The sequence below is a fragment of the Xyrauchen texanus genome, chromosome 41 (assembly GCF_025860055.1).
Source record: "Xyrauchen texanus isolate HMW12.3.18 chromosome 41, RBS_HiC_50CHRs, whole genome shotgun sequence".
NCBI lineage: Eukaryota > Metazoa > Chordata > Actinopteri > Cypriniformes > Catostomidae > Xyrauchen > Xyrauchen texanus.
In genome coordinates this window covers 2630701-2643790 of record NC_068316.1, presented here as the reverse complement: position 1 = coordinate 2643790, position 13090 = coordinate 2630701, and the positions used below count along the sequence as shown (strand labels likewise).

At 41.4% G+C, this 13090-nt stretch overlaps 1 protein-coding gene across 2 annotated transcripts; it reads left to right on the top strand.

The window, feature by feature from the left end:
• Positions 1–1168: 1168 nt before the first annotated feature.
• On the top strand, positions 1169–11676 carry lrrc4bb (leucine rich repeat containing 4Bb). 2 transcript variants are annotated; one of them, XM_052113660.1, is made up of 5 exons: positions 1169–1516; positions 1636–1720; positions 3738–3860; positions 4002–4272; positions 4853–11676. In XM_052113660.1, the coding sequence occupies exons 4-5, from the start codon at positions 4030–4032 to the stop codon at positions 6782–6784; spliced, it is 2175 nt and encodes a 724-aa protein (XP_051969620.1). In that variant the 5' UTR covers positions 1169–1516; positions 1636–1720; positions 3738–3860; positions 4002–4029; the 3' UTR covers positions 6785–11676. The 2 variants fall into 2 exon arrangements, with proteins under 2 accessions (XP_051969620.1, XP_051969621.1); XM_052113661.1 differs by lacking the exon at positions 1636–1720.
• The last annotated feature ends 1414 nt before the right edge of the window (positions 11677–13090 follow it).

Here is a 13090-nt window from a genome sequence, read left to right as displayed (position 1 = left end):
GTGTGAATGGGTGAATGAGTCACAGTGTAAAGCACTTTGGTAACCTCTAAGGTTAAAAAAAAGGCGCTATATAAGCAGGGCTGGACTGAGAAGAGCAATCGACCCGGGATTTTCCATGGCAACAGGCCAAAACTTGTTGACGGTGGGGGGGGGTGCACTGTCCTTTTCTGCATATCGCGGCACCGTTCTGCGGTCCATTCTGCATAACGCGGCGGCTCATTTGAGCTTATCATGGCCCATTCGGGACGTTTTCAGGAAGAGCCACCGGCCCGCTCGGTTCTCCCAATGGCCAGTCCGCCCCTGATCGCCCCCAAAGAGCGTCGGCCCACCGGGAAAATGCCCGGTATGCCAGCTTACCAGTCCAGCCCTGTATATAAGTGCAGACCATATACCATTTTAGGCATGCTGGAGCAAACCCAGACTTTTGGCTTGGATAACAACATAAAAGCCAATTATTTTATATTCAATTAATTATTAAGCGCATTTATAATATTACACTTAAAAATCGTTAACCTCCCAGTTTTAGACTATCCACTGCAATAGTCAGAGGCCACACTGAAAATCTAGGATTCACAATTCAGTTTATACCTGGAAATAAACTAGATTTATTTCAGAAACGTTTAAATCAAAGAAAAGTTCAGACAAGAGGACATTTAAGATTGTCCAAATGTGTGACATTAATCACGATAGCTCCATTGAACCTCATGTTTTGCACAAACTTATACAGTCATTAAAAGCAAAAGCTGACATTCGCCTGCCAAATTGACAACGAAGACGTTCTGAAATCCATGTTCATTTCTCACTCAAATTATTATGGATGTAATATAATTTGTCATTATTATTTTTCTTTCTTTTAAATGAGACAAATGCACATTAGAAGCATTTTCACTAGTGGTCTGAGACAAATGGTCTCCACTGCACATTTGTACAATGCTTTGTTACCCAAAGCATCCGACAGTTGTCCTTTACAACCTCAATATTAAACAGGAGTGAATGTGGTTCGATGGATGTGTGGAAAAGCAGATCAATGCGAACTGGCTACAGCAGGTGTGTTTAGTAGCTGCATGTCTCTTCAGCTGGCCGCTGTATTCAGGAGCGACGCTACGGACTTTACGTAAGATCTGCTGTTACGCTGGGTGCAGCATCCGTCACTCTGTACGGCCACGACGCAGATGAGCTGCCCGCATATACCAGAGACAAAGCGCGTGGAGGCATTTTTACACCTGAAAAACTGGATAAAAGAGTCGCATTCGATTTGTACAGTTTACAGCGATCGCATCGTGTCTTTCCCCCCAGTTACTAGTATCCGTTAAGCATAGATACGCCGTTATTCGCCGTCTCCGCGCGCCGCTTACACGCTCCGGATCTGTGGTAGAGCGGCGCGCGCGCGTGATAGAGACGGAATCAATTGAACGGACGACAATAAAGAAGAGCGGAGGAAATATATATAAATATATATATAGACCATATATATATATTAGAAAGAAGATCCATCGGCGCAAGGACAAAATAAAAGGTGAGATTTCTCACATGCATTGTCTCGCATACGTCGAATAATAATGAATGCACGTAATGAATAGGTCCGTCTATAATTGCATTTTGTAAGATTGACATGGCATTGATTTGGTTGTATAGAGGTTGCCACATGGTTATGATCTTCAACATGCATCTTTAGAAGAAGAGGATCCGGAGAACATCATGGGTGCATAGGAGGAGAACGGTAACATCCTTCGTTTTCTCATTCTGCATTCATTTCACGCATTTCTTTTGATTATTTATTTATTTATTCCATTTATTTAACGATTTATCTTGGTGTATGGCGGTTGCGGCTTTGGGTTTTCTTTATTAATATTATTATTATTGTTATTAGTTTATTCGAGAAATATGTGCGACACTTGGTGATGTATATGATGGCTTGGCTTGATCATTTGCATTTTTCCTTTCTCGTTATCAGTGAATTACACATACAGAAACCGTGTGCCATTTTGTTGCGCGTCTTCGCGTGTGCGTGTGTGCGCGCGCGCGTGTCGGGGCCTCACTTGTGCATTTCACGCGCGTACGACGGGATCCGTTTAGAAGACGCCGCAGTCACAAACGCAGTCAAATGCACATGCTCTGGTTTTCGGTCATATAAGTCCGTGAGACCCATTGCGGTCCCTATGATGATGCAAATGAGCCGTTGTCTAAGACGTTGTATTATTTAAAGGTTAATTAAGAGACTATAAAATATCGTATGGCTTCTATATCGTCTCGGCTTTATTGGCCAGTGGGTTTTAACGGAGCCTTTGTGCAAATAGAGCACCGCCACCCAACCAGATTCCAACACCCAGCATCTGCAAATCAATTTAGCGTTGTCATGGTTACAGTGAAGCTGCACCACCGCACCTGTGACACACACACACACACTGCGTGTGATGGACAAGGAAGCTAGAGTCAAATGATTAGACTTTATATTTTAGTGCACATTGTTTTATTAAAACTGTGCTTTGCATTTTGTATAAACTGTATAAGACATTATATTTGGTTTGTAGTAGTTTAAAATACACATGCGTACAGTTTGTATATAGGCAAGGCAATGCAAGGCATCAAAAATGAAAGTTAAAAATTGTGTAAAGGTTTTTGTTCTCTATTGTAATATTTTAACCTACATATCACCAAGTTTAAGACCGCAGCTTATTGTGTTAATGCCCAAATCAGTTCTTTTATTGGGAATGATTAAAGTTTCTGTAAGTGATTTTAGCCATTCTAAAATTTCGGCAAAATAGCGCCCTCTACTGACAACTGTTATGAGCAACATGGCATAAAAATGCCATTAAGCCTCAATTATTCACTGCAACTACAATATTATGAGAACATGCAAAATGAATGACAGGCAGAAAGTGACATTGTCTGCAGAATTTTTTTTTCTTCTGTTAAAATTTGAGCTGTAAAGTTGTTTAAATCAACGTTTTAGGGTTTACAGCATTACGTCGTCACCACAACAAAGTTGTAAAATTGGCTATAAGTGATTGTAAGTGATGTTATCACAGTAAAATCATGTTAACACACATATTGTTTTTGTCTTGTGGCTTTACTTTTGAAACAATGAGTATTTTAATGTTTACAGATTAAACCCCATTGACTTCCATTGGAAGTGCCGCACTGTAACACAGATTATTGCTTTTTTAAAGAAAAAGAAGGACACAAATTATGCCACAAATGCTGATGATTACGCTTAACTTGTATTAAACACGGAATATTCCTTTAACAATCAGTGCTACATTGCAAATCACATTGCAATAAATGACATGTGATATTTGGCTTCTGGTCAAATAATCAAGGCCATATAAATACATGGACTATTATTGTGTATAGGTGAAAACAAGATGAGTACACCATTGTATGTTAAATAGGAACTATTGGCAAACGACTCACGATTTTGCCGTAAGAGTTAAAGTAAAATGTATATTTGCACATTACTCATCTGCACTATTTGACATTGTATAAATATAGTACAGATGAAATAGTCCAAATGGGAAATGTGCAAATAGAGAAGTTGAAACTGAAGCGTAATGACAGTAAACAATACAATAGAGGTCATTGCTTTAAGATGCACAGGTCACCGTTTTCAGTTGCTGATATACTGGCCATCACACCCTTAGCTATATGAAATACGATAGGCGATATATATACATATATGCAGTTTTTGACCTCTTTCGTCCTATCTCACATTCCCCCTCCCTCCTGTTTTTATCCAGTAAGCAAGGCCAGTGCTGACTGAGATGTTTCTAATGGAAAGCAGAAGACTCCCGTAGCAGCATCCAGCACTGTTAACAACTGTGTGGAGTACACTTTGATGCCACAACTTGATTTCATAACAAGTTAGTCATAAAAAGGTTTCTTCATTGTGTTGTGGATGTTGTTACAGATATGCCACATATTGCATATTTGACATTTTCTATGAAGTAAACATTTACGATGTTTTGGTGAGTTTAAGTGCTTTCCATTTGTCTGTTTTTTAGGAAAGGGGCAGGACATGACTCAGTTGCCATGCAGGCTGCTATGGTAACAGGCCTCTTCGGCCCCTCCCCTCTTGTCTGGTTGGTCCAACTGTTGTTGTGGCCACACCTCCTTGGAGCTAGACTGGCCGAGGCCAGTCCAGCCTGCCCTGCTCCCTGTAGCTGTTCCAATCAAGCCAGTCGAGTGATCTGTACCAGAAAAGGCATAAATGAAGTTCCACCGAGTATCTCGTCTAATACTAGATACCTCAACCTGCAGGAGAACTCCATACAGGTAGCCTGCCCTTTATCCGAAATAGATCTAAACTCTGTGTAAACAGTTTTCAGAAACTCCCGCCAAAATTAGCTACATATGAAAGTGACCATGCTAGATCAAAGAAATGCAGAAAAACGTATGAAAACGTTTCCGACGTTAAGATGTCTTTTAGCATATTGCTACTGTATCTCTATTCTAAATGTAAAAACAAGTAATCATACTAAGTAACGAAATGGTTATGTATGTTCTCAAGGCCACAATAACGTTAGGTGGAACAGATTAACACTGTGGAAAAACCTTTTCTGCTCAACTCTAGTGCTTATGGATGGACAGATAGATTAAATGGGTTAGATTAAATTATACATCAAAAGATTTGGCGAGCACCCACCAAGTAATGAATTAATCATGGCTGACTATGTCAAGCACATTTCTACAATGCCATCGGTAACCGAAACCTAATGCTTTTGCATGATGCTGCATCCATGCCGCCAAGTGGCAGTATAAGTCAAAGATTGTCTGGCACAACATTAGCAAAAATGTACTAAGTGGACTTTTATGTTTTTGTAATCTGGCATATATTTTATCTCTTATTCTACAGGTGATTAGATCAGACACCTTCAAGCACCTAAGTCACCTGGAAATTTTGCAGTTGTCTAAGAACCAGATACGTCTGATCGAGGTGGGAGCGTTTAATGGCCTTCCCAATCTTATCACCCTGGAGCTGTTTGACAACAGACTACCGCTGGTTCCGTCCCAGGCATTCGAGTACCTGAGCAAGCTACGTGAACTCTGGTTGAGAAACAACCCCATAGAGACACTCCCAGCGAACGCCTTCCACCGTGTGCCGTCACTACGGCGGCTAGACCTTGGCGAGTTGCGCAAACTCAGCTTCATCTCGGAGGCCGCATTTGAAGGTCTGGTGAACCTACGTTTCCTGAATCTGGGCATGTGTGGGCTGAAGGACGTACCCAACTTGACTCCCCTTGTGAGATTAGAGGAACTAGAGCTGTCAGGCAACCAGCTGGGCGTTGTGCGGCCCGGATCGTTTCAGGGTCTTGTGTCCCTACGTAAACTGTGGCTCATGCACTCTCGGATTTCTGTCATCGAGCGGAACGCCTTTGATGACCTCAAGAACCTGGAGGAGCTCAATCTATCTCATAACTCTTTGCACTCATTGCCCCACGATCTGTTCACACCTCTGCAGCAGTTAGAACGTGTCCACCTGAACCACAACCCTTGGGTCTGCAACTGTGATGTTCTGTGGTTGAGCTGGTGGCTGAAAGAAACCGTGCCCGATAACTCCACTTGTTGTGCACGTTGTCATGCTCCTCCTGGCACTAAGGGAAGGTACATTGGAGACCTTGACCAGCGAGACTTCACCTGCTACGCACCTGTGATTGTGGAACCGCCAACTGACCTCAATGTGACAGAAGGAATGGCGGCTGAGCTGAAATGCCGCTCCGGGACATCCATGACTTCTGTTAATTGGCTGACCCCCAATGGAACCTTGATGACTCATGGTGCATACAAGGTCCGAATCTCTGTCCTGCATGATGGAACCCTGAATTTCACCAATGTGACCATGCAAGACACAGGTCCATATACCTGTATGGTGACCAACTCAGCTGGCAACACCACAGCAACCGCTGTGTTGAACGTCTCAGCACCTGACCTAGGCAACGGCTACAGCTACTTCACTACTGTTACTGTTGAAACTCTAGAGACGGGGCAAGAAATACGCGATTCAGCACGACAGTTTGTCAACGAGACCTTTATTAGTTTTCCAGGACCATCCGCCTCATCTGCCTCAGTGGGTCCTACTGGCTCAATGATATCCTCCTTGCCACCACGAACTACTCGTGCACCTGATCGCCCTTTCACGGTCTCCATCACAGACGTCGCCAACCTGTCGGGACTTGAGGATGTAATGAAAACGACCAAGATCATCATTGGCTGCTTCGTGGCCATCACCTTCATGGCGGCCGTGATGCTGGTTGTCTTCTACAAACTTCGCAAACAGCACCAGTTGCACAAACACCACGGCCCGGCAAGAGCCATTGAGATCATCAATGTTGAAGATGAGATCGGATCTGGTGGAGCTAGTGGAATCACAGGAGGTACCGTCAATTCAGGGGCAGGAACAGGAGGAGGGGGGCATAGTCCAAGGATCCATGACCCTGAGATCATGACCCTGCCAAGCGTCGGGCAAACAGAGCACCTAAACCACTACTACAAAGCGCATCACTTCAACAACAACATCCTGGGGTTGAACATGGGCACTGGGATGCTGAACAACAAACCCAATCCTTGTTCCCAGAATCAGGCTCCAACCATGAAATTGGTGACAGCGTCCGGTGACAACTCCAACCTTAGATCAACCTCACCTCCCTTGCCAATTCCCATCCCCATCCCCATGGCGATGACCTTCCATGGAACCCTGAAAGGTCTTAGTCATGTCCCCAATATGCAGACTGAGCCACTGTTGCTATCGAATGGCTCCAAGGAGAGTGTCCAGGAGACCCAGATCTGATTACTTACGGACACGTGTACACTCGGGAAGTGAAGCAGACTGGTTTTCACACCAGTGTGACTGTCAAATGCTGAAGTTATCAGCCTTTCGACATAATGGAACTCCTTTCCAACAGATTCTGTGGAATATTCTTTTCAGATGAACAAAAAGACAAGCGTTTGCTGATGAGGTGGACATGATGGCGCTATTGAGTACATACGTATCAAAGCAAGCATCCTTTTTTGCAGTTCCTATGAGTTGTGTCCGCGTATTCAAATATAGTCTATATTAAAGTAGTGTAATTACATAAGTGTTGGTTTTCCACAGCCCAGCGACACCGATTACACACTCACGCCACTGTACAGCAGCTAACAGACCTGTATAAAAGCATACACACATTTACACTTACCACAGGTTGACATCATTATTCATCTTACTCACCTCAGTAGGTAGTGTACCTGTGTGTGTGTGTGTGTGTGTGTGTGTGTGTGTGTGTGTGTGTGTGTGTGTGAGGGACATTATAAACTCAGAAATAAAGACTTAAACTGCTGTGATCCAGAACACGTTCACTTTGCTTCATGACGACATTCTGAATCTTGCACAAGTGAGGATCCGTTCATAAGCTTGTTGTATTCAGAACTTTAAAAAAAAAGAAAACGCCAATTTCAGGGTGACATTCACTTTCATAATACGTAGAGGAGAGGAAAGAGAGAAGACACCTTTTCTTGTGCAACACGTCCTTTGGCTGCTGTTTCACACCGTCTAGAGCTAAGGGACCTTAGTAGGTACCTCCCAACAAGCTGCCCTAGAGCAAATCTCTGTGCATTTCTACGTTTGGAGAGATTGTGAGTTCTGTTTTTGTTGCCTGTCAGTGCTGATTTAAACAGGAACGGCACTGTGGAAGGGCTATTTCACTGGCATTGGATGTTATTTGATGCATAGAGTGTCGCAGAATTTGTCCTGGTCTTAAAAAAGTCAACGTAAGACCCTGTTCGCGACCCAGATTACTAACGACATCAGCCATATTCTCAAGTGAAACGGGATATTCAATGAGAACAAAATATAGGGCGGGACTTGATTTCATCCAACAGGAATTTGGTTGGATCGATAAAAGTGGACGTTCCATAACGGGGATTAGTAGGGATACGCGACATCAGCCGAAATGGAAAGTTGTTTTAGGGGAAGTTTTAAAAATGACATTTTACGACATTCATTGACATCAATTTTGATTTCACGTTGACTCAAGCTGTATTAAAGCTTTCACATATGCTGTGATATACAGCGCAGCACTCGCTTGTCGTAACCGAACGGGGCAGGATTTTGCAGTCATGGGAAAATTTTAGATTTTTAAAAGTGCGAGAGTGAAAGATATATTGTCCAATTTTTTCTGATGAAAAAGATTTTGCAATATGACATGTAATCTAATGTAAAGATTTTCAAGTATACAGTTTATAGACTGGGGGACGAGGGACTGCGTCAGTATCAGGGTATAGGGAATTTGGAATTACCTCTCTTGGGCAACTTAAAACCTAATGTTAGCCATTCAATTGAGGGAACTTGCAAGTCTCATTTTCGAACAATATTTTCTTTGAAAAGATCTGCAAACCGGTCCTTTGCGGGAGCCATAAAACAACTTCGAAATATCACTGCTGACTACGTAAAACGTCATATTGATCAAGTTTTTCATCCTTGAATGGCTTTGAAGTTGTATATTAACAATGTGCAATGTGCCATTAACTGAAGTAGAGTACACATGCGTGTATCATTGTAATTGCTGCATTAAACTTTATCCAGTTTTTCATTTCCAGTTCATCACTATCGTTTTATTAGACTGATGTTGTTAAATCTGCTTCCTTGTTCATTTTTCTAATTTAAGACACTGGTTTGGTTGGTGCTACACACAGGTCAGTAACCAGAGGCTCTCAAATGTATGCCTGCTGTTCTTCAAAATGAATTATAAGATGAATAGTTTTTTTTCTTTTTCGTTGATTGCTCTCCATATTTTTCCCTACAGTATAAAAGCTGATTGTGTTTGAATATCCAGTGTGGTTGCTTAGCAACAACACCATTGCCAGGAAAAGCTCTTAAAAGCTTATTGTAGCACCTGACCCTCATCTGCTGATGCGGAACATAGGTTGATCATGCGGTAATTACGTTAACATAACATAAGTAAAAGGTTAGTTAATGTGAGGAACATGTTTTGCTGCCTCGCTTTGTGTCCCCAACACCAAAAAAAACCTTACGGATGAAATTGAAACACTCACAGGTGTGTGTGTGTGTGTGTGTGTGTGTGTGTGTGTACTCTTACGAAAAATCAAAACAAGCTACAAACTCGCTGCACATTTGTCGCTCATTCTTTTCACATGCAAATGGTCTTTTGATTCGCCACAAATGTTTGCCAGAAGTGGTGAACCTCTGGTGAACCTCTGGCAAACCTCTGGCAAATCTCTGGCGAACCTCTGGCAAACCTCTGGCAAACCTCTGGCAAACCTCTAGCGAACCTTTGGTGTACCTCTGGCAAACCTCTGGCAAACCTTTGACAGCAATGGACAATTTGCTGCAAAGCTAATTTGCATGTGAAAATGATCAGTGGCGAATTTGTGGCAAGTTTGCATCAAATTTGCCATGAACTCAATTTACGTAAAGGTAAATATTTGAAGACGATCTCATAGTGAATTAATACATACAGTATGCAGTATGAGGCTGGCATATTAGTGTTCATCCCCCTTCCATAAAGTGGTTTAAAAAAATCAGCTTTAAGCATTTCATCCTTAAACAAGTGCTATCAAATGATGTAGTCAGTGACAATGTTTCAACGAGCACGCCCATTTCACTCCACCAAGCAGGGCTGGATTGGTAATCTGGCATACCGGGCATTTTCCCGGTGTGCCAACGCACTTTGGGGCCGATCAGGGGTGGACTGACCATCTCCCGAGCAGAGCGGATCGGTTGGTCGGCCGCGAAACGGGCTGAATGGGCCGCTATAAGCTAAAATGAGCAGCCACGTTAAGCAGAATGCCTACAAAATGATGCCGCGATATGCAGAAAAGGACAGTGAAAAAGGACCCCCCTTCAACTTTTGGGCCAGTTGCTATGTAAAACCCCAGGCCGATTTCTCTTCCCAGTCCAGCCCTGCCAGTAAGTGCTATATAAACAGCCAGTTACCTCAATACTTCCTCAAATCCTTCCAAAATTCCTCCTTTTCTTATTTATCTATTTACAAAATAGCCAATTAAGCCTTTTGTTTACGTTCCATGCAACCATCTTTACCACGATTAGCAACTTGCTAATGCTAATCAGAGTCGGTTGGTATTAGCAGATGGCTAAAGCTACAGAATTAAAAACTTAAATCGAGAATATTGAGTCTGAAATTCGAGTTACAAACAGATGTTATAGAGAGCTTAAAGTGATCTCTTTCATCCCACCTGAGATGACCGGCATAGACCAGTCCATGTTGGGGACACCCCAGGATCCCCCCACCAGGATCCCCCACCAGGTATTGCTATTGTATAAACATTAAAGAGAGAGTTCACCTAAAAATAAAAAATCAGAATTTCTTACATGTACTTTCCCTCTTGTTGTTTATTGTTTCATGTCATATGAGTGAATTATTAATGACAGAATTTTCATTTTTAGGTGCACCATCCCTTTAACCTCCTCTGATCCTTACCCAATATATTTTAATGACAAGATCGGCCGTTTGTGAAGCAGTATGTTTGTATCTCTCCTCTATGCACATGACCTCGTTGCATTGGCATATAAGTGACCGAAAGCTTCACTAAGCTGTGAGTTGAAGACGTTGGTGCTGAGACCAGTGCTGCGGTGTATTTAACACAAGCGAGGAAGCGATCTCTGAATCAGCACAGATTATATTATGGACTGTCAAGCAGTTATCACTGCAGTCTTTTAATGTTGTGGGGGTCTCTCACTCCGCCACTTTCTCACACTGACCGTGCGTTCAGATATTGTCATGTATATAATCTAAAAGATGTAAATATTCTCTATTTTTTGACTTAACAGGATTTGAAACAGAAAGAAGCGTTTTGGAAACTCCGCATCACTGTTTCTGCGTCTCTTTATGGGTGAATCTCACGAAAGCATGTCCAGGTGAAATTTCACCCCAAAATCAAAAGAGAAAAAAAATATATCATGTTTTAGGATTTAAGAAACATATTTTACTTACTGGAGAAAAAAAAAATGCAAAATTATTTTCATGACAATGAAGCACGTTTTGCCACAAATGTCTAATTGCTCTAATGCATCTGATTATTTATGAGTATTTTTTCCTCAATGGCGATTCTCATAACTGTGATACAAGAGTATTTTATTTTATTTCATATATGAGTACTTTACACATTTAAAACGTGACATTTTGTTTGCATTACTGCGACGAAATTGAGATGTTTTTGCATTACTGTAATTAGACTTTGGGGTTTAAATGTGCTTAATTATCATAAAAATGGTCACAATGCAAAAACAATCATAAAATGTTCCTAAAATAGACTTTCATTTAAATATATAGGTTTTCATTTATTACTTTTTAATTTGGGGATTAAATATGACCTGGAAATGATCTTGAGATTTGAGGTTTGTGAGATTTACTCTCACTCTATCTCTCAGAACGACACAATCCTCAAAAAAGAAACTACTGAAAGTTCATCACGTTTTGAATTTTTAAGTCATATTAACACTGATATCAGCTCTGTTTCATTTAGCTTTGTTCCTTGTTTAACTATTTATTTGTACTGAATATTTTTGCTTTGTTTTATATGTTGATGTGCTTCGGCTGTGGAGAGCACGTGATTGGCTATCAGTTCCGGGTCAAAGGTTGTGGCAAATGCTTAACTGTTTGTGTGAGCCTCTGCACTATGCCATTCGCTACACAGACGGTCTTTACCAATAAAACATTGACATTTTGGCTTTAGATCCCTGCCTTTGTGTGTTTGTGCACAACTTCGATTAAAGGTGCTGAAAGCGATTTATTGAAACAGGTGTCGTGAGAAATCACAACTGTCTCTTTGACGGGAGAAGACCTTGTGAAAAATGAGTCACGAAGCAGCCAACACTTTGCAGCCAATCAGAAACGCTCTCTGCCGGTCAATAATATTGCATGTTCTGGCTGGATGACATTGGGTTTGTTGCTATGTCTTTGGAAGGCGGAGTTTTGGAGAGAGGGTGTGGTCTAATTCTGTGTTTAGCAAAATGGAAAAAAAGACTAAGAGCACCTTTAAATCCTTTCATATCTCTCTTTCAGATGAGTAAGTATTACAAACAGTGTTGCCGTTTAGATAACTGGTTAAAATCTGGTTTTCCGTCACAGTCTAGACTTTACATTGAACATCAAGTGGCGACCCGACACATTCCCAAAATAATTTATCTTACAAAAGTAAACAGAAATGTTCAATACAAACATTTCAACGTATTAATGTTACCACTTACTTACACTTACAAGATTGCTGTGAAGTGTTTCGATCTTTTTGCTTTTGAAACACTCAACGTGCTTTATCAACCTGGGTCGGGTTGCACCAGCTGTGCGTAAGTTCTCGCGTAAGTTAGGACGTAAAGTTCACACTAAGGGATTAGTAACTACTAGTTAGTTTGTAACTAAGTCAGTGCTTAATTCGGTTGCACCACCTGCTCTTAAGGCAGAACTTAACTAGTAGGTCATAAACTCTCCGTAAAGGAGTGGTGGTGGCGTAGTGTTCTAAAGCACATAACTGGTAATCAGTAGGTCACTGGTTCGATCCCCACAGCCACCACCATTGTGTCCTTGAGTAAGACACTTAACTCCAGGTTGCTCCGGGGGGATTGTCCCTGTAATAAGTGCACTGTAAGTCACTTTGGATAAAAGCGTCTGCCAAATGCATAAATGTAAATGTAATGTAAATGTAAAGACACGTAGTCGCACAGAATGATGTATGTTTTTTTGTAATCCAATCAGCAGCCTTCAAATTTGTAAACAGGAACTGCGCACATCATGTCAAGATGCTGCCTTGCGTGAACTGTCAAAACAAACACGTACAATCTTAAAAGTTATATTGACACATTGCATATTTAATTTAACATATTTTTCATAGCCAACACATGGAGGACAAAAGGACAAAAACATTTTCAGAAATTCTCATTTTAATTGAGGGATGTAAAGTGAACAAAACAGTCCTTGAAAGCAAATTCAACTTCACTGTCACCAACCGAAAAAAAGGTGAAATTTGGCAAAACATAACGAACATAATAAATGCAAAAGGCTGGGAGTAAATCAGTTATCTGCATTATTCCCTCTCTTTTAAAGCACAAACGAGCATATATGTCCACATCATCATAAATATC

Bases quoted from the DNA above. Each gene is read 5' to 3' on its own strand.
- lrrc4bb (XM_052113661.1), top strand. From the start codon at position 4,030: ATGCAGGCTGCTATGGTAACAGGCCTCTTCGGCCCCTCCCCTCTTGTC. The intron at 4,273-4,852 runs GTAGCCTGCCCT...CTTATTCTACAG, and splicing joins TGCAGGAGAACTCCATACAG to GTGATTAGATCAGACACCTT.